Raw genomic sequence first — 25,691 nt, forward strand, 5'->3', positions numbered from 1 at the left:
GCAGACGATCTACTTCTTTTTTTGAAAAATGCAGAATCTATGTTTCCTGAGGTGATGAAGGTGGTCGATAGTTATGGTAGCTTGTAAGGACTGCGAATCAATTAGTAAAAATCCTCCCTGTTACCAATGGTTCAGAGTAGACCCCAAGGTGGATATATTTAAAGTGTTGGGTCAGGCGGATCACATGGAATATTTGGAGATAGCAATCGGGAGTAAAGTTGATTCCTTCCTTGAATTAAATCTGAAACCGCTTTTGAAAAAAAAAATGATGTATGGGTAAAGTTGCCCCTTACAGTTGCTGATAGGGTCTCTTTAATAAAAATGGTTATTCTTCCAAAATTGTTGTTTGTGATTAGATCATCCCCAATCTGGATTCCCAATAAATGGTTTAAAGGGCTGGAAGCTATGTTGGGGAGATTGGTTTGGGGGAGATCTGGGGTTCGATTGAAGTATTCAAATCTGGTTTTGCCAGAGGGTCAGGGAGGGTGTGCACTTCAAGACTTCAAGATTTATTTTATCCCAACAAAAATAATGAATTTAAAACAAGGTGGTAAGAATTGGTGGATGAGAGAGTTATGGATGAAACAGCAAGGTAAAACCAGGAGTATAATAGAATGGGCAGAAGCAGGATTTCCAGTTACAAAGTATAGAGATAATTCACTGGTGGTAATGGTTAGAAAAATTTGGAGTGAAATGAAGGTTAGATGTAATATTGAAGGTAGTTTTCAATTCACTAAGTTGTGGGATAATGGGAATCTAGGTCACTTTAAGAATGCAGAACACCAATTTACCCAATTGCGGTGGGTTTATAGACTCTATTATTCCCCAAGACAGTTCAAGAGTATGGGATTTAGGAGTGGAGACCATTGTCCGAAATGTGGGGAGGACGGGGTAGGTTTTTTCCATTTGATCTGGGAGTGTGGCCCAACACGGAAGTTCTGGAATAAGGTACTTGAATACATTGAAGGGGTATTAAAGGGGTACTCCGGTGAAAAACTTTTTTTTTTTTATCAACTGGTGCCAGAAAGTTAAACAGATTTGTAAATTACTTCTATTAAAAAATCATAATCCTTCCTGTACTTATTAGCTGCTGAATACTACAGTGGAAATTATTTTCCATTTGAAACACAGCTGTCTGCTGACATCATGAGCACAGTGCTCTCTGCTGACATCTCTGTCCATTTTAGGAACTGTCCAGAGTAAAAGGAAATCCCCATAGCAAACATATGCTGTTCTGCGCAGTTCCTAAAATGGACAGAGATGTCAGCAGAGAGCACTGTGGTCATGATGTCAGCAGAGAGCACTGTGTTTCAAAAAGAAAAGAATTTCCGCTGTAGTATTCAGCAGCTAATATGTACAGGAAGGATTAAGATTTTTTAATAGAAGTAATTTACAAATCTGTTTAACTTTCTGGCACCAGTTGATTTAAAAAAAAAAAGTTTTTCACCGGAGTATCCCTTTAAAGGTTAAACTAACATGCTCTCCAAGAAGCATTATTCTGGGTGATTTGAATAATGAATAATATATCACTGGGAAATTATTCTTCAATAAGAACACCCCTTTCCCCATGAGACTTCTCACTAATAGGGTGTATTGATAAAGATGCCCTTGGAGAGAAAAATTATGCTATATATGTGAAGTTAAGGAACATCCAATAAGGCAGTGATACAAAAATAAAATATAACTTTTATTCTGATTCTGTATCTAAAATACGAAAATTGTAAAAGTCCATAACTGGCAGTATAATTGGTCAACACAGGACCGTGCTCAAAAGATGGGTATAGGGTAACAGGTGAATACCTATATCTAAATAGTCCTACCTCATCCTAGGACTATCCCTCACTACGTTTAGTGTGGGTGGGGGTGGGGTTTAGTGATTTCCACTCGCAGGTGGTTGGCTAATTATTCTCTCATACTCCTGTCCAACGCGTTTCTCCCACTTGTTTTAGGGGTTCATCAGGGAACCGAGGAGGAGATACTAGGCTACCAATATATAATCATATCACACCAGGGTACATAGAAATAGGTATATATGGACTAAGTTCAAATCAGTAGATAGTCAAGATCAATAGATGGTCTAATACCGACCAGATAAGTATTAGATAGAAGAGATAGATGTGTCAGTCAGTCACTGGCAAGTTGGAACCACAGTTGATGTCCAGCTTGGTAAGTTTGCAGTCCGAAACAGTCATTCGGAGTGCTGTATACACCGTCAAAGAGTCCAAAGTCAGTCTAATAACCACAAGCCACCATGTCATAATTTTAAATTCAGTAAAACATAAAGATTATTTATATGTAACACCACAGCCATATATGTGTCATCACATCCATGTAGGTTCCAATATTGGCAATGACATAGAGTGGTTGTTACTTCCACACAAAAATATAGTGCCACTCAGGTTCTATGCATATGTAGATGAACTTGGTTTTGAATAACCATGTATGAGGGCTTGGGTGGTTAATTCTCCTATGTAGACTGGCGGTGTTTATTGTTTATACTCTGGACCATGTGATCCCAGCAAATGATAATGCCCTGGTGGATGTACTGACAGATTGCCATCTAAGGTCTAATTAGACCTTCCACTTTGGGGCCCTATCCTTGGCCTCTAGGTGCTTGGACATCCAGTGATGTCCAAGCACCTAGAGGCCAAGGATAGGGCCCCAAAGTGGAAGGTCTAATTAGACCTTAGATGGCAATCTGTCAGTACATCCACCAGGGCATTATCATTTGCTGGGATCACATGGTCCAGAGTATAAACAATAAACACCGCCAGTCTACATAGGAGAATTAACCACCCAAGCCCTCATACATGGTTATTCAAAACCAAGTTCATCTACATATGCATAGAACCTGAGTGGCACTATATTTTTGTGTGGAAGTAACAACCACTCTATGTCATTGCCAATATTGGAACCTACATGGATGTGATGACACATATATGGCTGTGGTGTTACATATAAATAATCTTTATGTTTTACTGAATTTAAAATTATGACATGGTGGCTTGTGGTTATTAGACTGACTTTGGACTCTTTGACGGTGTATACAGCACTCCGAATGACTGTTTCGGACTGCAAACTTACCAAGCTGGACATCAACTGTGGTTCCAACTTGCCAGTGACTGACTGACACATCTATCTCTTCTATCTAATACTTATCTGGTCGGTATTAGACCATCTATTGATCTTGACTATCTACTGATTTGAACTTAGTCCATATATACCTATTTCTATGTACCCTGGTGTGATATGATTATATATTGGTAGCCTAGTATCTCCTCCTCGGTTCCCTGATGAACCCCTAAAACAAGTGGGAGAAACGCGTTGGACAGGAGTATGAGAGAATAATTAGCCAACCACCTGCGAGTGGAAATCACTAAACCCCACCCCCACCCACACTAAACGTAGTGAGGGATAGTCCTAGGATGAGGTAGGACTATTTAGATATAGGTATTCACCTGTTACCCTATACCCATCTTTTGAGCACGGTCCTGTGTTGACCAATTATACTGCCAGTTATGGACTTTTACAATTTTCGTATTTTAGATACAGAATCAGAATAAAAGTTATATTTTATTTTTGTATCACTGCCTTATTGGATGTTCCTTAACTTCACATATATAGCATGATTTGAATAATGAACAGAAATATAATAGTTTGCTACTTGGTCTCTTTTTCTTGGCAAGGTTGATGATATTGAGAAAGTGGTGGGATCCGAGGGGTCGGATCTATAGGCTTGGTTGAATCTGGTTAAAGGGGTACTCCCATGGAAAACTTTTTTTTCAAATGAACTGGTGTCAGAAAGTTAAACAGATTTGTAAACTACTTCTATTAACAAATCTTAATCCTTCCAGTACTTATTAGCTGCTGAATACAACAGAGGAAATCATTTTCTTTTTGGAACACAGAGCTCTCTGCCGACATCATGAGAACAGTGCTCTCTGCTGACATCTCTGTCCATTTTAAGAACTGTCCAGAGTAGGAGAAAATCCCCATAGCAAACATATGCTGCTCTGGACAGTTCCTAAAATGGACAGAGATGTCAGCACAGAGCACTGTGCTCGTGATGCCAGCAGAGAGCTCTGTGTTCCAAAACAAAAATAATTTCCTCTGTAGTATTCAGCAGCTAATAAGTACTGGAAGGATTAAGAATATTTTAGTAGAAGTAATCTACAAATCTGTTTAACTTTCTGGCACCACTTGATTTAAAAACAAAAAAAATGTTTTCCAACGGAGTACCCCTTTAATAAAGTAAAGGCATATGAGGAAGTAAGGTGTAGAGAATCAAGGAAAAAAGAAAAAAAGGATAATAAATCTTGGTGTTTTTGGTGTGTGTGTGTGTGTCCCCCCCCCCCCCCCCCCCTCGATGAGCAATTGAGGGTGGGGAGGGAGAGGGGGGTTGTTTTTGTAACTGTATGATTATGTAATAAGTAATTTTGTATTCAGAAAAAAATAAAATAAAAGTATTCTCACAACTTAAAATGATCCCCTATCCACAGAATAGGGGATAACTTGAACGGTGGGGTTCTTACCGCTTGGACCCCCACATCACCACAATGGAGGAAATTTCTGACAAAATTAAGGGAGAGCACCAGTGCCCTATTCATTCGATGGAGCAGCAATGCTTCATAAACAATGAATGGAGTATTGGTCACAGATATGTGCTAGGTTATGAACAGCAGAGTCTGGGTGTAGTTTGGGGCATTGCCGGAGGACCTTCTTCTGTGTCCTTCTTTGCTCTCAGCAAAAGTTAGGCTGCTTTCACACTATAAAATTCATCCGTTTTAAAGATCCGTCTGATGTTCCGTCATGAAAACCCTGCAAATCGGCCGTTAAACGGCCGTTAGAAAATCCCATTATACTCTATGGGATTTTTACATTATCCGTTTTAATCCGTTATAGTCCGTTATTAATAACGGACGTTATTTTGTGACGGAAGATAGTAACGGGAGAAATACTGCATTTCTTCTGTTTATTCTCCCGTCACAAAATAATAATATTCACCAATAATAATAATAATAATTCACCAATAAATGCCGGCTGCACCTGCACTTGTCACTGTTTAAAGTAGCAAGTCTAGGTCCTGTCTGCAATTCGGGATCACAAGAGCTAGTTAAAGCCAGCAGTGCTGAATGTAAGAGCACCTTAAAGAGGTATTGCAGGAAAAAATTTTTTTTTTTTTTTTTTTTTAAATAAACTGGCTCCCAAAAGTTAAACAGATTTGTAAATTACTCGGGAACTGCACATAGTAGAAGAGGTTTGCTATGGGGATTTGGTTCTACTCTGGACAGTTCCCGAGACAGGTGTCGTCACAGAGCACTTAGACAGAAAATAACTCAACTTCAGCAGCTCATAAGTACTGAAAAGATTAAGATTTTTGAATAGAAGTCATTTACAAATCTGTTAAACTATCTGGAGCCAGTTGATATATATATATAAAAAAAAGTTTTTTCCTGGATAACCCCTCTAAAGGGAAAGGGACCACTGTGCATGTTAGATGCACATGACCTTTTTCCTCCTCTCCAATTTAAAGCGTATCCGTCAGATCCAACAAATTTCTTTTTTAATATATCACTAAGTACCTAAGTAATCCTGACCCTGTACATCAAATTTTTATGTGTCTAGCACCTTTTTTTTAAATTTCTTTATTAAACTTTTAATTTTGCTCACTAGTCTGAATTCCTCTCAAAGTGAGGGGGTGTGGCCTCACTGTGCAGGTCTCAGCCCCCTCCCTCAGTATGCTGTCTGCTCACATCTCCCCTAGCATTAGCAAAACTACAACTCCCAGCTTGTCCTCACTGACAGTAATGGGACACATGCTGACAGTGGGAGGATTTTTCCTTCAGCTGAGAGCTCTGTACTCACAGCTGTCAATCAAGGTAGTGTGTCCATGACATAGGTGATGACGCATGGACACAGCAGGAGTAGTATGTGTCCAAACAGGCAGGGGGGGGGCAGTTGTTTGACTGGCTTTTTCAGTATGAAATACTGAAAATGTTCAATTGAAATCAATTGCAAAACCTATTGGTTATACATGCTTTACAACATATCAAAAGTTTTTGTATCTGACAGTGCCCATTTAGGTAGTAGAGAGCCCAGAAGCACCCCTGTTGCCAGGCATTGACTTCAGTTTGACAGTGAGGTGATATCACTAATCATATATATATCTGATATGACTAATTCATGAATGTGTAAATAATGGCATGACATCAGTTACCCTTAGGGCACAGACTCAGGTGACATCACATCCACTAGTAGCATGTTGTCACAATGCGCACATGAGATATCTATAATATATCAGCAGATGATTATTCTGTACTTTATCTAATGCCAAACAAGCACCGAACTGAAATGACCAAATTTATACTTCAGGAAACTGATTGGATTATTATTACATCTATTATAATGATTCATTGATCCTTGTGCTGACAAACGTTTGTACAATATTAACTTTCCGGTGAAAGGAACAGAGGGCAATGCTCCAGAAGATACCACTGTCAGTGTGCAAACTTCATCATGACTTCATCACAAGCAGAAGACCCAAATAAAATCACTAACCTATAGCCCTCAATGGTATTTTGTCAGGTACTTCAAAACAATATTCAGGAGTTTCATAGATATATATTTTTTCCCCAAAAACTGGGTGACAACAATTGTAGCCCCCACCCAAGTTGGTAGCTTGTTTAGTTATGCAGGAAACTAACTCCTGCACTGATATCACCCGAAAACTAGTCAGACTGCCATGCAGGGTGGTAGGAAAGCAGGCTAACAAAGCAAGTGGTAGTCATATTGGTTGTCACCAAGTTTTCACTTGATATTTTGGCTCCAAAAATTGCTGCAGTTTTAATGTGCCATAGGGCCCTTCTACACAGGGCTATTATTGATTAAACAGACCAACATCACCTTGTGCAAAGGCCAGCTGATATACAAGCTTATTGGGCCAAAGACCAGCTAACCGTTGGCTGATTGGGTCGTTTTGACCCTCTAAAAATCATCAGCCATTGGCCGCACATTCCCCTGTGTAATAGGAGATGTGCAGCTGACCACTTATTGTCAGAAAAGACCACATGAACCATCCAGCAATCTGTGTGGCCCTCCCTTCCAGAAGTTCTAGCTGTGTATCTAGCAGATTACAGGGTGGCCTGGGTTATTGTTTATGGCCTTATTTGCCCTAGCTGCAGAACTGTGGCTATGCATGGAAAAAACACATTCAAATGAGAACTGCACCTAAACCCCTACGTCCGAATATGGCTTGAGGAGGAGGTCTGAAGAAATACTGTGAAATCATTATGATGCCTAAAAAAAAACCACACAGAGTCCGCAATGAAAACGACCTATGGTGTAAACATTATGGGGGAGATTTATCAAAACCTGTCCAGAAGAAAAGTTGCTGAGTTGCCCATAGCAACCAATTGTGGTGGCCCAATACAGGAGGTGTTACCCTGTGTTCCTGCTGTCCTGTCAGGCAGCCTCCTTCAGTGTCCCCAATGCCAATTCTTTCTGCGGAATCCACTTGGAAATGCATTGCCCTCTGTGAAGACGGAGCATTTCCGAGCAGTCCTAGCAATTTCATCTCCCGACCATGCATTTAGCAAAAATCCGCCATATAAACATGTGTGGTGTCCCAGTACCGTACACATACTGTATCTTGTCTTATAAGTTCCCAAAGTCAGAGTTCCTCCATACTGATAGGATGCTCTTCGTGGGATAACCCCTAGTCAGTCACCTCTTCCTTCTTTAATTTTATGTGTTTGAAATATATATAATGTATAGTGTAAATATTACTTCCAGGACCTTAGGTCACATGATTAATAATTATATTGTTCTGCTAAGGTTAAGGACCTTCCAGGTCAGGTGCTCATGTCACATGTACCATAATGCTTTGTATTAGGACTGACAGGTCTGGAGGACAAATAAGCTTGAAGCCCGCCCCTTTAGATATAAGGGCACTGTTACCCAATGATCGCTCTCTTGTTTCCTGATCATCTCTAGAGAAAGTATCACTCCGTACAATTCTGCAAGAGAACCTAGGCCTGAAGCCTGCTAACTTCAGCCGAATACAAAACCGTGAGTTCAATCTAACTCAATCTTAATCCTACGTGACAGCTGGACCTAAACAATTCCCCTAAATTCAGTGGAAAAGCATCAAGCAAATACTTCAAGCTTATTCCCCAACGGTCCCTAACCAAACCTGTGAGGAACCTAAAGTCTGGTCCTCTGTAAAGACTGTTACTATGTTTTACCTGCATAAAATCTGCAGTAAAGTTATCTTCAGTTTACTTAAACTCCGGTTGTGGACAATCCTTTATTCCTCCCTATCGTTCCTGGGACGTGTGGCGGTAGGACATATATACAGAGAGGAACCCTCACCCTGGCGTCACGACAGTTAAGGGTTAATTCACCACTCTTTCATCACTGCACAGCTACACACTACCTATTGTACACCCCCAACCTACCACACATGGCTTTAGAGTTCACTGCAGAAATGCTTTGGATTATCTGCTGTGGAAAAACACAGCATTTTCTACTACGAGAACGTACCCTAATATTGTTGGTCTGTAAAATGTTTAACTGGGCCCAAGAACTAAAGCCTTTTTGTGAAGATGGACTTTTGGGACCATTTTACCCTGTGGTTTTAGACCATGCAACATATCTTTGCTACCTGGCAATGCACCCAGAAACAAATGCTTCATCTGACAGGTTATTTGGCTAGCTCTTGCAGATTTGACCGAAATCTCATTATTCTGTACTTTAAACTTTGGATAGTTTCTCTGTACTGAGTATCAATAGCACTCCCTCATCATTGACTCTTCACAGTACGCCTTAGGCTATGTTCACATGACGGAATGTCCGCACGGAGATTCTCCTTGCGGAAATTCCGGACACATGTTATTCTGGCGCTAGGACCGCACAGGAATGCTATGTCTCATAGACGGCTATGCATTCCGTGTGGACTGCGCACAAAGATTGAACGTGTTAATTCTTTGTGCAGACACGATAAATTTAATTTCTGACACAGAACATCTGGCACGGAAATTCCGCTGTGTGTACAGCGCAGCAGAATCCCGCGGAAATCTACAAGACTCTGCTGCAGCGGAATCTCTGTGCCCTATTCCCCATTGGAATTCCTGACGTGTGAACATGGCCTTATACGCATCTTTGATCATTACACTTATCCTAATGACACGCCTGATAAATGGAGAATAATTTGTCAATGAGCAATTCCCGGCCATTCACATAGCTAATGCTAATCATTGCCCTTCGCATTTTCACTGGAAAACAAAAAAATAGCCCATGAAGTGTTAAAAGGATATTAAAAGCCGGTGTCAGCTTCTATTCTTCTTAACAACAGGAGTTCATGTGAAGTTTACCACACCCTTGGAACAATAGGGAATTATTGTAGGGTGTGTTAAGTCGGCTTTGTGACCTGCAAAAGTAGCAGAGGAAAGTCGTACACTCGGCCCGTCTGTCTACATTGGCGAATGTTGCAAAATAAATGAGAAACTTGCAAAGGACATGTAGGAAAACCTATATAATAAATAAGACTGTAGCTTCAAAGTTTGGAGATTATACAATTTACTGGACATACTGAAATGGGTTATCCAGGATTAGAAAACAGAGCTGCTTTCTTTCAGAAACAGCACCACACCTGTCTTCAGGTGGCATTGCAGCTAAGTATATAAAGTAAAGGGAGCAGATCTGTAATACCGCGCACAACCTGAGGGCATGTGTGATGCTGTTTTGGGAAGAAAGCAGGCATAAATATGCATCATTTTTAAATGTAATAATGTGTTCTATTGTGATGTCCCAGTACGGGATATAGTCCCATACAGTACTTAGGCCCTGTCAGGTTGAGTCCCTTTGTGCCCTAGGGGCTCTCCTGCAGCGTTTCCCCCATAGTGTTATGTGTATTATGTATAAAGGACCTTTGAGTTAGTCACATGATAATGTGGCCACACGTTCAATTCACTTGTTTGTTACCCAGAGAGCACATGCTAAACAGGTGACCTGCAGCTTGACCTATGGGCTCCTTGCTCAGCCCCGCTTTATAGGAAGGGAGCCATTACAATCGCTGTCTTCCACCACATTCTCTGCTGAGGTCAAGTTCACTCCAGACGTCTCAGAGCCAGTGTCCAGCTCACCTGGAGTCCTCAAGCCTAACCTACAGCCACATGTTAGTAAGTCAAGACATCTCTGTCTGCTGTCACTATCTTCAATTAAGTCAAGTCTATTATAGTCAGCGTGGCTGTCCTAAAGTCTGTCTAGTCACTGCAAGTCCCAGCAAGCTGCAAGGTCCCCTCCGTGTTACTGGCCACCTCCCTGGGATCCTGGCCTAGCTGTTAAGACTGATAATATCTGTCTATCTCAGTAAAGCTACCGTTAACCCTAACCGGGTCTTGGACTATTATTACCCTACCTAACCTAGGGATAGAGGAGCTACCTTCGGGTGGTTACTTATGAAAACAATGTCCTGGCGTCACAAACATTTAGGGGTTAATAACATCTGCCCCATACACCTCATCGCACCCCCGTGGCACACCACACTATTAAAGGGGTCCTCAGGTTGTGTGTGGTATTGTAGCTGTGGTATGGAGCAGTTTTAAAAATAAATAAATAAATAATTAGCTCTGTTTTTCTAATCCTGGAGGATCCCTTTAAAGCCTATGGGAAAACCACCATTAGTCCACTCCTTGCATAAAACCTCCACATTTCAAGCAAAATTATATATTTTCATTTGCAAAAATGCTACTTTTGCACAAATATATTGCTTTACGTCAAGGGGGAGGAAAGGAGGCAGGAAAGGAGGTGGAGCTTTGTATGGAGGGGGCGTGCCCTCCTCACATGTGACTTTAGACCCGATTTGCAACAGCAAATACGCAGAAATCTACTCAAAGCAGAGGCCGATGTCTATGCGAACTGAAAATGGGTGGAGTTTCATAGAAGTGCGGCGTATGAAGATGATGCACTTAGTAAATGTCCTCCAATGTGTTTTTTTATACAGTGTGTGCACTGACGGCCACTTTTCCATAGACTTTAAAAGAACATATGTGTTAAAGGGGTACTCCACCCCTAGACATCTTATCCCCTTTCCAAAGGATAGGGGATAAGATGTCTGATCGCGGGGGTCCCGCCGCTGGGGACCCCCGCAATATAGCATGCGGCACCCACCTGTTACTGCTCTGGAAGCGCTGGAGGGTCTGTCACGCCATAGACTTGCATTGAGAGGGCGGGGAGTGACGTCACATGGGGGCGGAGTCGTGATGTCACGATCTTCCGTTCCCGTGGTCGGGACCCAGACCCTCCAGCGCTTCCGGAGCAGTAACAGGTGGGTGTTGCATGCTATATTGCGGGGGTCCCCAGCGGCGGGACCCCAGCGATCAGACATCTTATCCCATATCCTTTGGATAGGGGATAAGATGTATAGGGGTGAAGTACCCCTTTAAAAAAAATTTAACTGCCACTTTTTCCCCCTATTTTAAGGGTCAGTTCACATGCACATATTTTCTGCTGCAGATTTACTGTAGCAGATTTTTCTACCCATTGAAGTCAATGGGCAGGAAAATCTGTGGCAGCAAATCTGCAGCAAAAATAAGGATGTGTGAACTGACCCTTCTGCTTTTTTTTCTTTTTCATTTTGCACTGTGTGAACCCAGCCTGACATAGGAAAAAACCATACTGGAACATTCTTCCTAATGGAATCATAATACGGATGTTGTGCCTGGGTAAATCAATAAGGGAAGGCGATATCCGTATCTTTATCCATTACTTTCCCTTTAAGGGTTTTGAAAGTATCTAACAAACAAGTTTTATTGCTAAGCACAAGTCACCCTGGACAGATCTGTATCAGCTAAATGGGAAAATATTGCAAAACTGAACCTAACTAAACCTGGGTGGTGGCTATTGCATACCTGCCTCTATCAGCTATTACCGGGTCATAACTCCGCTGGGTCAATATAACTGCCCAGTCAGGTAAGGGGATAAAAACTACCGGTGTGTTTAGTGCTTTACGATATATTACTGCACTTCTGTTTTTCTCATTTACTTGCTCTTGCTTTAGGTGTCTTCGGCTGTCTGGGCATGCTGGGAGTTGTAGTTTTGCAACAGCTGGAGGCATCCTGGTTGGGAAACACTGGTATATACCATTTTTTTCAATGGAGAATGACTGTGCATGCTGAAAACGGGAAATGGGACTTCCTCATTCTTGACCTTTTAGGGGTCCCAGCTGGTCTTTACAAGAAGAAAGTCTTTTGCCAATAAAACCCTTTTACTAGTATGCGCTGTTGTCTCCAATGTTTTTGTAGTTCTTTACTGGTGGACTCAAGCGGCCATTACTTTTCTCACTGGATTGCCTATACATGGGCATGCCTGGCTCAGCCGATGTTTTTTCAGTGGAAAGAGGAGGAGCAAGCAGAAGCCAGACTGCTGATGTGATGTCCCAGTACGGGATATGCATCTCACAGTCCTATCAGCTTGAGTCCCTGCATGTCCCCAGGACTCACCTGCACGGTACCCATATAATAAGTATAATTGTATATTATGTGTAAAGGACCTTTGATGTGGTCACGTGGTTATGAGTCACATGATAATGGTTGCCATATGTTAAAGTCACATGTTTTGTTACCCAGAGAGCACCAGGTGACCAGATGACCCGCAGCTAACCTATGGGCTCCTTGCTCAGCCCCCCTATTTAAGGAAGGGAGGAGCTACAATCTCACTCTTTGATCATTCATCACTCTTAGATCCTGAGGTCAAGTCCAGTCCAGACGTCTCAGAGCCAGTGTCCAGCACATCTGGAGGCCTCAAGCCTAAATTACAGCCACAAGTCAGTAAGTCAAGTCATCTCTGTCTGCTGTCACTATCTTCAGTCAAGTTAAGTCTATTATAGTCAGCATGGCTGCCCTAAAGTCTGTCAAAGTCACTGCAAGTCCCAGCAAGCTGTGAGGTCCCTTGTGTTACTGGTGATCTCTCTGGGATCCTGGCCTAGCTGTAAAGACTGTACCATCTGTCTACCTCAGTAAAGCTACCGTTTACCCTGACCTGGCCTTGGACTCTTATTTGCCCTGCCAAACTAGGACTAGCAGTGCTACCGTGTTCAGGTGGTTCTTGGTTAAAACCAAGCCCTGGCATCACGAACATTGAGGGGTTAATACCATCTACCCCTGGGCAACTACAACACCTGCCCCATACACCTCACCTCACACCCCCGTGGCACACCACACTGAGAGAGTGGCTTACCTTTCCACTAGTGGTCCCCAAACCATCCAGAACATAACCATGTCCGACTGCAGCATCATCTTTGTCTTAGCTGAAGCACAGGCATGGACAAAGGGGGAGATTTATCAAAACTTGTCCAGAGGAAAAGTTGCTGAGTTGTCCTTAACAACCAGGCAGATCGCTTCTTTCATTCTTTAGAGGCCTTTTCAAAAATGAAAGAATCAATCTGATTGGTTGCTAAAGGCAACTCAGCAACTTTTCGTCTGCACAGGTTTTTATACATGTCCCCCAAAATGATTGGGCAGTTGAAATCCATCATGGCCTGGATGGCCCCATCACTTGACAAAGAGTCGGAAAAAAGGACACTAAGCATGCACTTCTCCCAACTCGTCCTCAACCAAAACATTTGAGTTTTCTCTATCACATGAGACAAATCAATGACAGTGCCCATTAAAAAACCCATGTCCCCTTCTATTGCTGAGAATCTGCACTTCAGGGCTCTAGAAAAGCTTAAAGGGTACTTGTCATACCACAGAAAAAAATAATGCTTATATATATATTACTCACTAGGTAACACAGATGCTTTACATGACTTTTTATGTGACTAGCTTCTGTATTTGGCTTCACTTCCCCCCTGAGTCTGCTGTACTGTGCTGTGTCTCTTCATCCAATCACTGCAGGCTCCTCTGAGGCCATGTACCTCCATGAATATCATAACACTGTTAACTACAATACATGCATGATATTCATAGTACATACAGTATGTACATAGCATCAAGCCAATAAAACTTTATTAATTAGGGTATTGTGTTGTCCCGGTACCGTACGTTGTACCGTACCTTGTGTGCTAAGTCCCTAAAGTCAGAGTTGCTGTGTATCGGTAGGATCCTCCTAGTGGGATTACCCCTTGTCACCTCTTCCTTCTTTAATTTTATATGTTTGATGTATATAATTGTATATAATTTATATATATGTATAGTACTTCCAGGTCCTTAGGTCACATGACTACTACGCCTGCTGTTAGGTTAACCTCTTAAGGACCCAGGGCGTATGGATACGCCCTCACACCCTGGGCCTTAAGGACCCAGGGCGTACTAGTACGCCCTGGCGTTTTCCGGTCTCTGCCGCGCGCCGGGCAGAGATCGGAACTGGATGCCTGCTGAAATCCTTCAGCAGGCATCCAGGGCAAACGCCGAGGGAGGCCATGTAGGCCCCCCATGTCGGCGATCGCCGCAAATCGCAAGGGAAATCACCCTTGTGATCTGCGGCGATACCGGGCTGATCGGGTCTCTGGGACCCGACCACCCGGTAATTTCGCATGATCCCGGCTGTCACAGACAGCCAGGACCATGCTAACGTATAGGAGCGAGGTGGCAAGCCTGCCACCTCCTCCTATCCCCCTGCGATCTGTCGGTTAGTTAACCGACCAATCGCAGGAGGGGGGGCGGTTACTTCCTCCCGTCCTGCCCGACCCCTTGAAGTCCGGAGAGGACGGGAGGAAGACCGGAGGACGCGGCGGGGGACGGGGGAGTGCTGGGGACCGGCCTCGGTACTTACCGCGTCCCTGAAGACCCGGATCCCGGCGATGAAGACGGCGGCGGCGGCGACAGGTGAGTAGATCTTCAGCCGCGGCCGGGCCCTTTACAGCAATGCACGTCGCCGTAAAGCGACATGCATTGCTGTATTGGGACCCTGTAAACTACAATTCCCAGCATGCCCAGACAGCCATTGGCGTCTGGGCATGCTGGGAGTTGTAGTTTTGCAACATCTGGAGGTCCACAGTTTGGAGACCACTGTGCCCTTCCAGATGTTGCAAAACTACACATCCTCAGCATGCCCTTACTGTCCAGGCATGCTGGGAGTTGTAGTTCTGTAACATCTGGCCCTTCAGATGTTGCAGAACTACAACTCCCAGCATGCCTGGACAATTTTTACATACTGGGAGTTGTAGTTTTGCAACATCTGGCTCTAAAGATGTTGCCGAACTACTACTCCCAGCATGTTTGAGAATGCTGAGAGTTGTGGTTTTGCAGCAACTGGTGGCACACTGGTTGGGAAACATTGTCTGTTTCCTAACTCAGTGTTTCCCAACCCGTGTGCCTCCAGCTGTTGCAAAACTATAACTACCAGCATGCACTGATAGACTGTGCATGCTAGGGGTTGTAGTTTTGCAACAGCTGGAGGCCCCCCCCCCCCCCCCCCCCCCGTGAATGTACAGGATACATTCACATGGGCAGGGGGCTTACAGTGAGTATCAGGCTGCAAGTTTGCGATGCAGCAAATTTTGCGCGGCAGCTCAAACTCGCTGTAACCCCCCCCTGTGACTGTACCCTAAAAACACTACACTACACTAACACAAAATAAAATAAAAAGTTAAAAACACTACATATACACATACCCCTACACAGCCCCCCTTCCCTCCCCAATAAAAATGAAAAACGTCTGGTACGCCACTGTTTCCAAAATGGAGCCTCCAGCTGTTGCAAAACAACAACTCCCAGTATTGCCGGACAGCCGTTGACTGTCCAAGCATGCTGGGAGTTTTGCAACAGCTGGAGGCACCCTGTTTGGGAATCACTGGCGTAGAATACCCCTATGTCCACCCCTATGCAAATCCCTAATTCAGGCCTCAAATGCGCATGGCGCTCTCACTTTGGAGCCCTGTCGTATTTCAAGGCAACAGTTTAGGGCCACATATGGGGTATCGCCGTACTCGGGAGAAATTGCCTAACAAATTTTGGGGGTCTTTTTCTCCTTTAACCCCTTATGAAAAGGTGAAGTTGGGGTCTACACCAGCATGTTAGTGTAAAAAAATAAATTTTTTACACTAACATGCTGGTGTTGCCCTATACTTTTCATTTTGACAAGAGGTAAAGGGGAAAAAAGCCCCCCAAAATTTGTAACGCAATTTCTCCCGACTACGGAGATACCCCATATGTGAGCGCAAAGTGCTCTGGGGGCGCACAACAAGGCCCAGAAGGGAGAGTGCGCCATGTACATTTGAGGTGATTTGCACAGGGGTGGCTGATTGTTACAGCGGTTTTGACAAACGCAAAAAAAACTAAACCCCACATGTGACCCCATTTCGGAAACTACACCCCTCGCGGAATGTAATGAGGGGTGCAGTGAGAATTTACCCCCCACTGGTGTCTGACGGATCTTTGGAACAGTGGGCTGTGCAAATTAAAAATGTTGTACAGACCACTGTTCCAAAGATCTGACAGACACCAGTGGGGGGTAAATGCTCACTGTACCCCTTGTTACCTTCCTCAAGGGGTCATGTGGGGGTTATTTTGCTGTCCTGGCACCATTGGGGCTTCCTAAATGCGAAGTGCCCCCCGAGCAAAATTTGCTCTCAAAAAGCCAAATATGACTCCTTCTCTTCTGAGCATTGTAGTTCGCTCGTAGTGCACTTCAGGTCAACTTATGGGGTACCTCCATACTCAGAAGAGATGGGGTTTCAAATTTTGGGGGGTATTTTTTGCTATTAACCCTTGCAAAAATGTGAAATTTGGGGGGAAACACCCATATTAATGAAATTTTTTATTTTTTTTTACGTATGCAAAAGTCGTGAAACCCGTGTGGGGTATTAAGGCTCACTTTATTCCTTGTTACGTTCCTCAAGGGGTCTAGTTTCCAAAATGGTATGCCATGTGGGTATTTTTTGCTGTCCTGGCACTATAGGGGCTTCCTATATGGGACATGCCCCCGAGCAAAATTTGCTCTCAAAAAGCCAAATATGACTCCTTCTCTTCTGAGCATTGTAGTTCGCTCGTAGTGCACTTCAGGTCAACTTATGGGGTACCTCCATACTCAGAAGAGATGGGGTTACAAATTTTGGGGTGTATTTTCTGCTATTAACCCTTGCAAAAATGTGAAATTTGGGGGGAATCACACATTTTAGTGAAATTTTATTTTATTTTTTTACATATGCAAAAGTCGTGAAACACATGTGGGGTATTAAGGCTCACTTTATTCCTTGTTACGTTCCTCAAGGGGTCTTGTTTCCAAAATGGTATGCCATGTGGGTATTTTTTGCTGTCCTGGCACCATAGGGGCTTCCTAAATGCAACATGCCCCCCAAAAACCATTTCAGAAAAACGTACTCCAAAATCCCCTTGTCACTCCTTCGGTTCTGAGCCCTCTACTGCGCCCACCGAACACTTTACATAGACATATGAGGTATGTCCTTACTCGAGATAAATTGGGCTACAAATACAAGTATACATTTTCTCCTTTTACCCCTCGTAAAAATTCAAAAATTGGGTCTACAAGAACATGCAAGTGTAAAAAATGAAGATTGTGAATTTTCTCCTTCACTTTCCTGCTATTCCTGTGAAACACGTAAAGGGTTAAAAGGCTGACTGAATATCATTTTGTATACTTTGGGGGGTGCAGTTTTTATAATGGGGTCATTTGTGGGGTATTTCTAAGATGAAGACCCTTCAAATCCACTTCAAACCTGAACTGGTCCCTGAAAAATAGTGAGTTTGGAAATTTTGTGAAAAATTGGAAAATTGCTGCTGAACTTTGAAGCCCTCTGGTGTCTTCCAAAAGTAAAAACTTGTCAATTTTATGATGCAAACATAAAGTAGACATATTGTATATGTGAAAAAAATTTAAATATTTTGAATATCCATTTTCCTTACAAACAGAGAGCTTCAAAGTTAGAAAAATGCAAAATTTTCAAATTTTTCATAAAATTTTCAAATTTTTCCCCAAGAAAGGATGCAAGTTACAAATTTTTTTTACCACTATGTTAAAGTAGAATATGTCACGAAAAAACAATCTCGGAATCAGATTGATAACTAAAAGCATTCCAGAGTTATTAATGTTTAAAGTGACAGTGGTCAGATGTTCAAAAAATGGCCGGGTCCTAAGGTGTAAAATGGCTGGGTCCTTAAGAGGTTAAACTTAAGGACCTTCCAGGTCACGTGAGTGAGTCACATGATGTACCACAATGCTTTGTTAAGGGACTGACAGTGGGTGGAACCAATAAGCTATGAGCCTGCCCCTTGCCATATAAGGGCGCTGTTACCCAATGATCGCTCTCTTCTCCACATGCTCTTGTGATAGCCTGGGGGTGTAGGGTATATGGGGTGTAGCTGTGCGGTAATTAAAGGGTGTCTGATTAACCCTTTCTATTCGTGACACCAGGGTGAGGCTCCTCTGCAATGCTTGTCCTACCGCCACCCTTCCCAAGAGCAATAGGGAGATATGGAATCATTGAATGTCCACAACCGGAGAGTTTGCTGAAAACAGTCGGAACTTTTACTGAAAATTTTATGCAAGCTTCATAACCGGAACAGTCTCTATACAGGCAAAGTCTCTTAGAGATTGACAGTGATTGGGACCTCGTGAGCTTATTGAGCTTAGGAAGGTAATTGTTGTGGTGATCCACTGGATTTAGGGGTTTAGATTCGGTCCAGTTATCACGCTACCTTTAGCGGGGATGGAGATTTTAACTCACGGTTTAGTTTAGGCTGAGGCTGGCAGGTTTCAGGCCTAGTTTGTGTTTGAAAGTTGCACAGATCCGTCCTGCTAGTCCGGCATCCACGAGAGCAGCAATTCAAGAGAGCAATAAGTGGCTACAGCTCCCTTATATGGGCAGGGGCTGGACTAATGCTCACTGGTCCATACTTCTGTCAATCATCTTTACAAAGGATTATGGGTAATCATGCGACCCAAGGACCTCCAAAGGTCCTCCAACATACCATAGTCACATGACCGAAGGTCCTGCGACGCTACCAAGGTAAGTACTATGCATTATATTAAATATATACATTATTAAATATGTACACATAAACATTATAAAATTAGAGAAGGAGGAGGCAACTAGGGGCTGTCCCACCTGGGGGACCCTACCTGAACGTAGTAACTCTGACTTTGGGGACCACCATACAAGGTACGGTATGCAATACGGTACCAGGACACCACACTCTCTTGGGTTCCGGACTATCAGAGAGAGAGGAGTTCCGTGTATACCTGCAAGACAAATCTAGGCCTGAAGCCTGCTAACTTCAGCCAAATACAAATCCGTGAGTTCAACTAAACTCAATCCTAAATCTACGTAACTAATGAACCTAAACCCAAACCCCAAATTCAGTGGAACAGCGTAAAGCAAGCCTCAGAGCTTATATTCCCTACAAGGTCCCAACCAACTGTGAGGAACTTAAGTCCGATCCTCTGTAAAGACTGTTACTACTGTTAACCTGCATAAAAGTTGCAGTAAAGGTTATATCCAGTTTACTAAACCTCCGGTTAAGGACAATCCTTTATTCCTCCCTATCGTTCCTGGGACCGGTGGCGGTAGGATATAGATATACTGAGGAAGAACCCGCACCCTGGCGTCACGACAGTTAAGGGTTAGTCAAGCACCCTTTCATCACTGCACAGCTACACCCTACCTACCTTACATCCCCACAAGCTCACCACGGTATCATACCTAGAGGGGGGGGGGGGGGGGGCATATGAGGTTTATCCTCCTTACAAATTAATCTCTAAAGGTTCCTCAGTGATTTAGACAAATGTATTTGTATGATCGTATAACCCTGATGAATATAACCTGCAGCAGCGTTTCCCAACCAGTGTGCCTCCAGCTGTTGCAAAACTACAACTCCCAGCATGCCCAGACAGCCTTCGGCTGTCTGGGCATGCTGGGAGTTGTAGTTTTGCAACAGCTGGAGGTGCACTGGTTAGAAAACAGTGGATTATACGGACATCTAGCGCAAGAGCAAATAAATTAGTACAGTAATCTATATTGTAAAGTACTAAACAGGCGGACAGTCATTGGGGTATGGGTGTACCTGAGAAGTCTAATATGTTCCAGCAGTTCAATAGTTATAACAGAGGGCGGAGATAAGACACCTGTATGAGCTCAGGTATCAGCTGATGTAGATTCTCCTGCCGGTCAGAAATGAACTCTACCCTCTTCTTTTCTGCATCTTTTAAATCCTACAATTCTGAGCTGACTTTGTCATTCACGTGCATTCTTTGCCGTCAGTAGTTACGTTTTATACTCAGCCCAGGTGGCACAAATCCAAAACCATATCCTCCTTGTTTATGGAAAGTTATACAGCGTTACATAGTTGCATGGTTGAGGAGAAGGACAAGTATATCAAGCTCACCCTCTGATTGACAACATGAAACGTCTACCTGGGGTGGTAATTCTGCTAGATCATAAACCGTCATGCACACAGCAAAAAGGTTCTATAAAAGCCCCCTCCCCAGACAAATCCTCTATTAGGTTTAGACTTTCCTTCACCAGCAGCTCCTCCTCAACTTTTTTTTTTTTTTTTAAAGGGGTACTCCGGCGAAAACCTTTTTTCTTTTAAATCAACTGGTGGCAGAAAGTGAAACATATTTGTAAATTACTTCTATTAAAAAATCTTAATCCTTCCAGTACTTATTAGCTGCTGAATCCTTTCTTTTTGGAACACTGATGACATCACGAGCACAGTGCTCTCTGCTGACATCTCTGTCCATTTTACCAACCATGCATAGCAGATGCATAGCAGATGTATGCTAAGGGCAGCATGGTGGCTCAGTGGTTAGCACTGCTGCCTTGCAGTGCTGGGGAATTGGGTTCAAATCCCACTAAGGACAACAATAAATAAAGTGTTATTATTATTATAATAATGTCAGCAGAGAGAACTGTGCTTGTGATGTCATCAGAGAGCATTCCAAAAAGAAAAGAATTTCCTCAGTAGTATTCAGCAGCTAATAAGTACAGGAATGATTAAGATTTTTTTAATAGAAGTAATTTACAAATATGTTTAACTTTCTGCCACCAGTTGATTTAAAAGAAAAAAGGTTTTCACCGGAGTACCCCTTTAAGTGAACTGGTGCCAGAAAGTTAAACAGATTTGTAAATGACTTCTATTAAAAAATCTTTCCCCTTCCAGTACTTATTAGCAGCTGTATGCTACAGAGGAAATTCTATTATTTTTTAATTTATTTTTTGTCTTGTTCACAGTGTTCTCTGCTGACACCTCTGTCCCTGTCAGGAATTGTCCAGAGCAGCATAGGTTTGCTATGGGGATTTTCTCCTGTTCTGGATAGTTCCTGATATGGGCATCAGGTGTCAGCAGAGAGCACTGTGGACAATACAAAAAAGAAAAAAGAAATTCAAAAAGAAAGAATTTCCTCTGTAGCATACAGCTGCTAATAAGTACTGGAAGGGTAAATATTTTTTAATAGAAGTAGTTTACAAATCTTTTTAATTTTCTGGCATCAGTTGATTTAAAAAAAAAAGAAAAGAGAAAGGGGGTTCTCAGGTGGATTTTTTTTTTTTTTTTTTAAATCAACTGGTGTCAGAAAAATAAACAGATTTGTAGATTACTTCTATTTAAAAACATTAATCCTTCCAGGACTTATCAGCCGCTGTATTCTCCAAAGGAAGTTATTTTCTTTTTGAATTTCCTTTCTAGTCTGACCACAGTGCTCTATGCTGACACCTTTATCTATGTCAAGAACTGTCCAGAACAGGAGAAAATCCCCATAGCAAACCTCTCCTGCTCTGGACAGTTCCTGACATGGACAGAGGTGTCAGCAGAGAGCACCGTCGTGAGACAGAAAAGAAATTCAAAAAGAAAAGAACTTCTTCTGGAGCATACAGCAGCTGATAAGTACTTGAAGGATTAAGATTGTTGAATAGAAGTAATTTATATATCTGTTTAACTTTCTGGCACCAGTTAATAAAAAAAAAAAATATTTTCCACTAGAGTACCCCTTTAAAGTGAAGTGAGGTCTTGTTGGTCTCCCATCCACTCTTATCTGGGAGCTGTATAATAGGAGCACTAGGCAACCACAGGAGAAAGCTGACCATAGACAGGGAATGGCTTTGGGCCAACAGCTGTCAGCCCAGATAGCTCCATTAACATGCACAGCCAAGCGGTGGAGAATAATCGGGCTGCAAGACACACTTGGCACCGCTTATCTAGCAGATGAACTTCTCATTTCACTTATGCTTAAAAAGAATAACTTGATTGTTAATTGTGCAATACATTCTTTTTTCAGGAACACATATAAAGGAAGAAAAAAGTCACTGAAAACTACCTAAAATAGTTTTCTGTCACTTGATGTATGTCCTCCATTATGTGTAGATCAATCTGAGGATAAACATTGCCATTACATGTAGAAACACAACCTTATTCCTCTACAGCAGCGTTTCCCAATCAGTGTTCCTCCAGCTGTTGCAAAACTACAACTCCCAGTATGTCTGGACAGCCAAACGCTGTCTGGGCATTCTGAGAGTTGTAGCTTTGCAACAGCTGGAGGCTCACTGGCAGGTAAACACTGCTCTATGAGACTGAGCACTGCCCTCGGTGGAGGTCCCAGAGGTGTGATCCCCACCAATTATCCCCTATCTTGTAGATAAGTATTGATCATGGAATAGCCTCTTTAAAGGGGATTTGTCAGCTTGATTTGTTGCTAAGAGCTGCAGACACCAGTGGATAGCTGTGAGGGTATAAATGTAAACTGTACCTTTCCTGGAGCTGATGGTGGTTGCTAAACTGATAAATAAGCCTTTTAATTTCTTAGCCAAGCGTTAAGGAGGCAGAGCCGAGCTGCTCAAGTGCCACATCCTCGCAGACCTCCTTGTCTTTACCTCCCAACTCCAATCTGATTGATGTACAAGGCTCTGTTTATCAGTCAAGGAGTGGCTGGGGGGTGAGGCATGCATGCTGTGGCACTTGTGCAGCTTGGCTCCACCTGCTTGACACTTAGCTGAGAAATAAAAAGGCAATTTTATAAGTTGGCAACCACCATCAGCTCCAGAAAAGGTAAAGTTTGCCGTTAAACAGCTATCCAGAGGTGTCTGCAACTCCTAACAGCAAAAAAAATCAGTTAAGCCGCTTCACAGAGAGCTGAGTGACAACCACAATGACCATAATTTAAGTTCCACCTTTTTTTCATAGACTCTTGGTTTTCTGCTCCTGCTTAATACAATTACTAGCCAGGATGGAGGATGTGTACAGGCTATATCATAAATGGAACAAAGGATCATGTGTAGGGATATGAATACATTTCAAGCAGACATGAAAAGAAGGGCACTTTTTGGAAACTTCTTTCTCTGTACAAACCATCCCCACAAGTGCAGGGTCAAGAAATGGACAACTAAAGGGCCTCTATTAATAGTGCCTGCAAAGTGCTCCCTGAAAAACAGTCCCAGCAGAATTCTTTTTACACCACTACAAAATTCTCTATCAAAAGCCACCACAAGGGGGAGCTCACTGGATACATATATAAACCATTCCCACTGGTATCAAAGCATGCACTAGTAATGCATGTGCAGTTTTTGAGGGAGAGACATTGGGAGTCAACAACATCTCCCTTATTTCTGAAGAGTCCAGAACAATGTAAAAATATGTCATATATTGTGATAACACTGCTTATGTTTGGTAACACAGAATGGAGCAAACATGTGCAAATCATATTTGGAATTACAGATATGTTACCTTGAATACACAGGCTTTTGCATTGAGGAAAAACAATTCCACTGTTGTGATTTCTTTAAGAAATGTTATACTTTCAATGTAAAACCTAGAAGGAAAAATAAGAGTTTATTCAATTTGTAAGTTCACCTATTTAGCTGAATCAGCAAAAGATAAGTTTTACTTCACTGCAGTAAAGTGACAATCGTATCATACCACACATATTTATCATACAGTGAGGGGAGATTTATTTATCAAAAAACAAAAAACAAAAAAAAAGAGGGTCAGGGGTCATTAATGACAATACCACAAACTCCAGGGTCAAAGCCTGGAGAAACTCACACCCCAAAATAAGGAGTTCAATCAATATGTTTATTATTGATGTTATCATCATGCTTATTAATAATATAAAAGAGACAACAATTAAATATTAAAAAGCATGGATTGGTCACTGGGTGCTGTCATCCATTCCTAGGCATAGGCTCAGTCCCATTATGTACCATCAGCTCCTGTACTGAACTCCTACATATTCAATGTTGAGGTCTAGGAGCGTTTATAAATTAAGTCCTAAAACATGCGCAATCAAACATATCCTATCCTCTTGAGGCTAAGTCCAGAAACATGCGCTGACGGTGAACTTGATTCTAGCCGACATACACGGTAGAAATCACCTACAAGACGGCATATATGTTTTACTGCATGCGCACAGACGACTAGTCAGGGACTTGCGTGTTAAAGACGGGAGTCCACCCGCAGAATTAAAGTTCTTGCGGATGTGCGGCACGAGCAAATCTCGTCACAGGAGAATGACGAGAGAAGACAGACGGCGATTGGCATCGGACAAAAACAAACACACGTAGCAGGATGGTGATAGGTGAGTACTAATTGCATGACCTGGTAGTACTTGCGATCAGAATTAGTTGATTGGCAGCTTGCAACTATGTGATGTTAGAATGGAGACTATTGGCGAGTATGGATGAAGTCATCATGAATACATATAAATAGAGGTTTGGATTATCAATCCTGGGACAATTCTCTTTTTGAGTATTATGGATGGTGCTGCAGACACCTTTCTCTAGCGCCGTCACAGTGTGTGATTAAAAAATAACACTTTGTCACCCTCAACATGTTTCGCCGTAACAATGGCATTGTCAAGAGGCTGAAGAGGGGCTGAACAGAGGCTGAACAACTGCTAATGTTCAGCCTCTTGACAATGCTGTTGTTATGGCGAAACATGTTGAGGGTGACAAAGTGTTATTTTTTAATCACACACTGTGACAGTGCTTGAGAAAGGTGTCTGCAGCACCATCCATAATACTTAAAAAGGGAATTGTCCCAGGATTGATAATCCAAACCTACTACAGCGCTGTCACAGACCATTTTAAAACACTATTCTGAGGGTTTTATTGGAACTAATAAAAGTGAAATTTTATAGGGGGGGGGGGGGGGGGAGTACACTATAAAGGGGTGTGAGTTTCTTGATGATGAAGAACAAAATGCTCAAAACATGTCGGAGGTGTAACGCAGAACATGGCTTTACTATGTGAATGCTTTTAAATATGGCTAAATAAAGAAGAGGATTAAAAATATTATTGTTGTGCTGGATGGACATTTTTCATTTTTGGCACTGGGTGGGTGGTCCAGGCACCAGGAACTTTGGAAAGGGAGGGTTTAGGAGGGGGATTGGCAGAACATTCATGGAAGCTGGATAGTATTTTTCATTACATAAATAAGAACATAAATGCATTTGCAGGAAGCTTGGCAGTTCTCTTGAAGAGGCTATTGGTACAGAATAAGCTGGCGTTTCTGGTGCAGCTTCAACAAAAAGTCTGGCTCACTGCTTTAGTGGTTCACAATACATAGGGGGAGATTTAGCAAAACCTGTCCAAAGGGAAAGTTGCCGAGTTGCCCATAGCAACCAATCAGATCGCTTCTTTTTTTTTTCAGAGGCCTTTTCAAAAATGAAAGAAGCGATCTGATTGGTTGCTATCATGTTTTGATAAATTTCCGCGTAGTCTTTACACTCTTGTGACTAGGGAT

General features: G+C 42.5%; 1 protein-coding gene across 4 annotated transcripts in view; it reads right to left on the reverse strand.

Moving 5' to 3' along the window:
• The window catches only part of FRMD4B (FERM domain containing 4B), a 268,753-nt gene that overhangs the window by 101,322 nt on the left and 141,740 nt on the right, over nt 1–25,691 (reverse strand). For all 4 annotated transcript variants that reach the window (XM_056524587.1, XM_056524586.1, XM_056524588.1 and 1 more), the window contains one exon: nt 23,676–23,760. In XM_056524587.1, the coding sequence (XP_056380562.1) occupies nt 23,676–23,760 (85 nt within the window). The remainder of the gene's footprint in view (nt 1–23,675; nt 23,761–25,691) is intronic.

This window comes from Hyla sarda, chromosome 6 (genome assembly GCF_029499605.1).
Source record: "Hyla sarda isolate aHylSar1 chromosome 6, aHylSar1.hap1, whole genome shotgun sequence".
NCBI lineage: Eukaryota > Metazoa > Chordata > Amphibia > Anura > Hylidae > Hyla > Hyla sarda.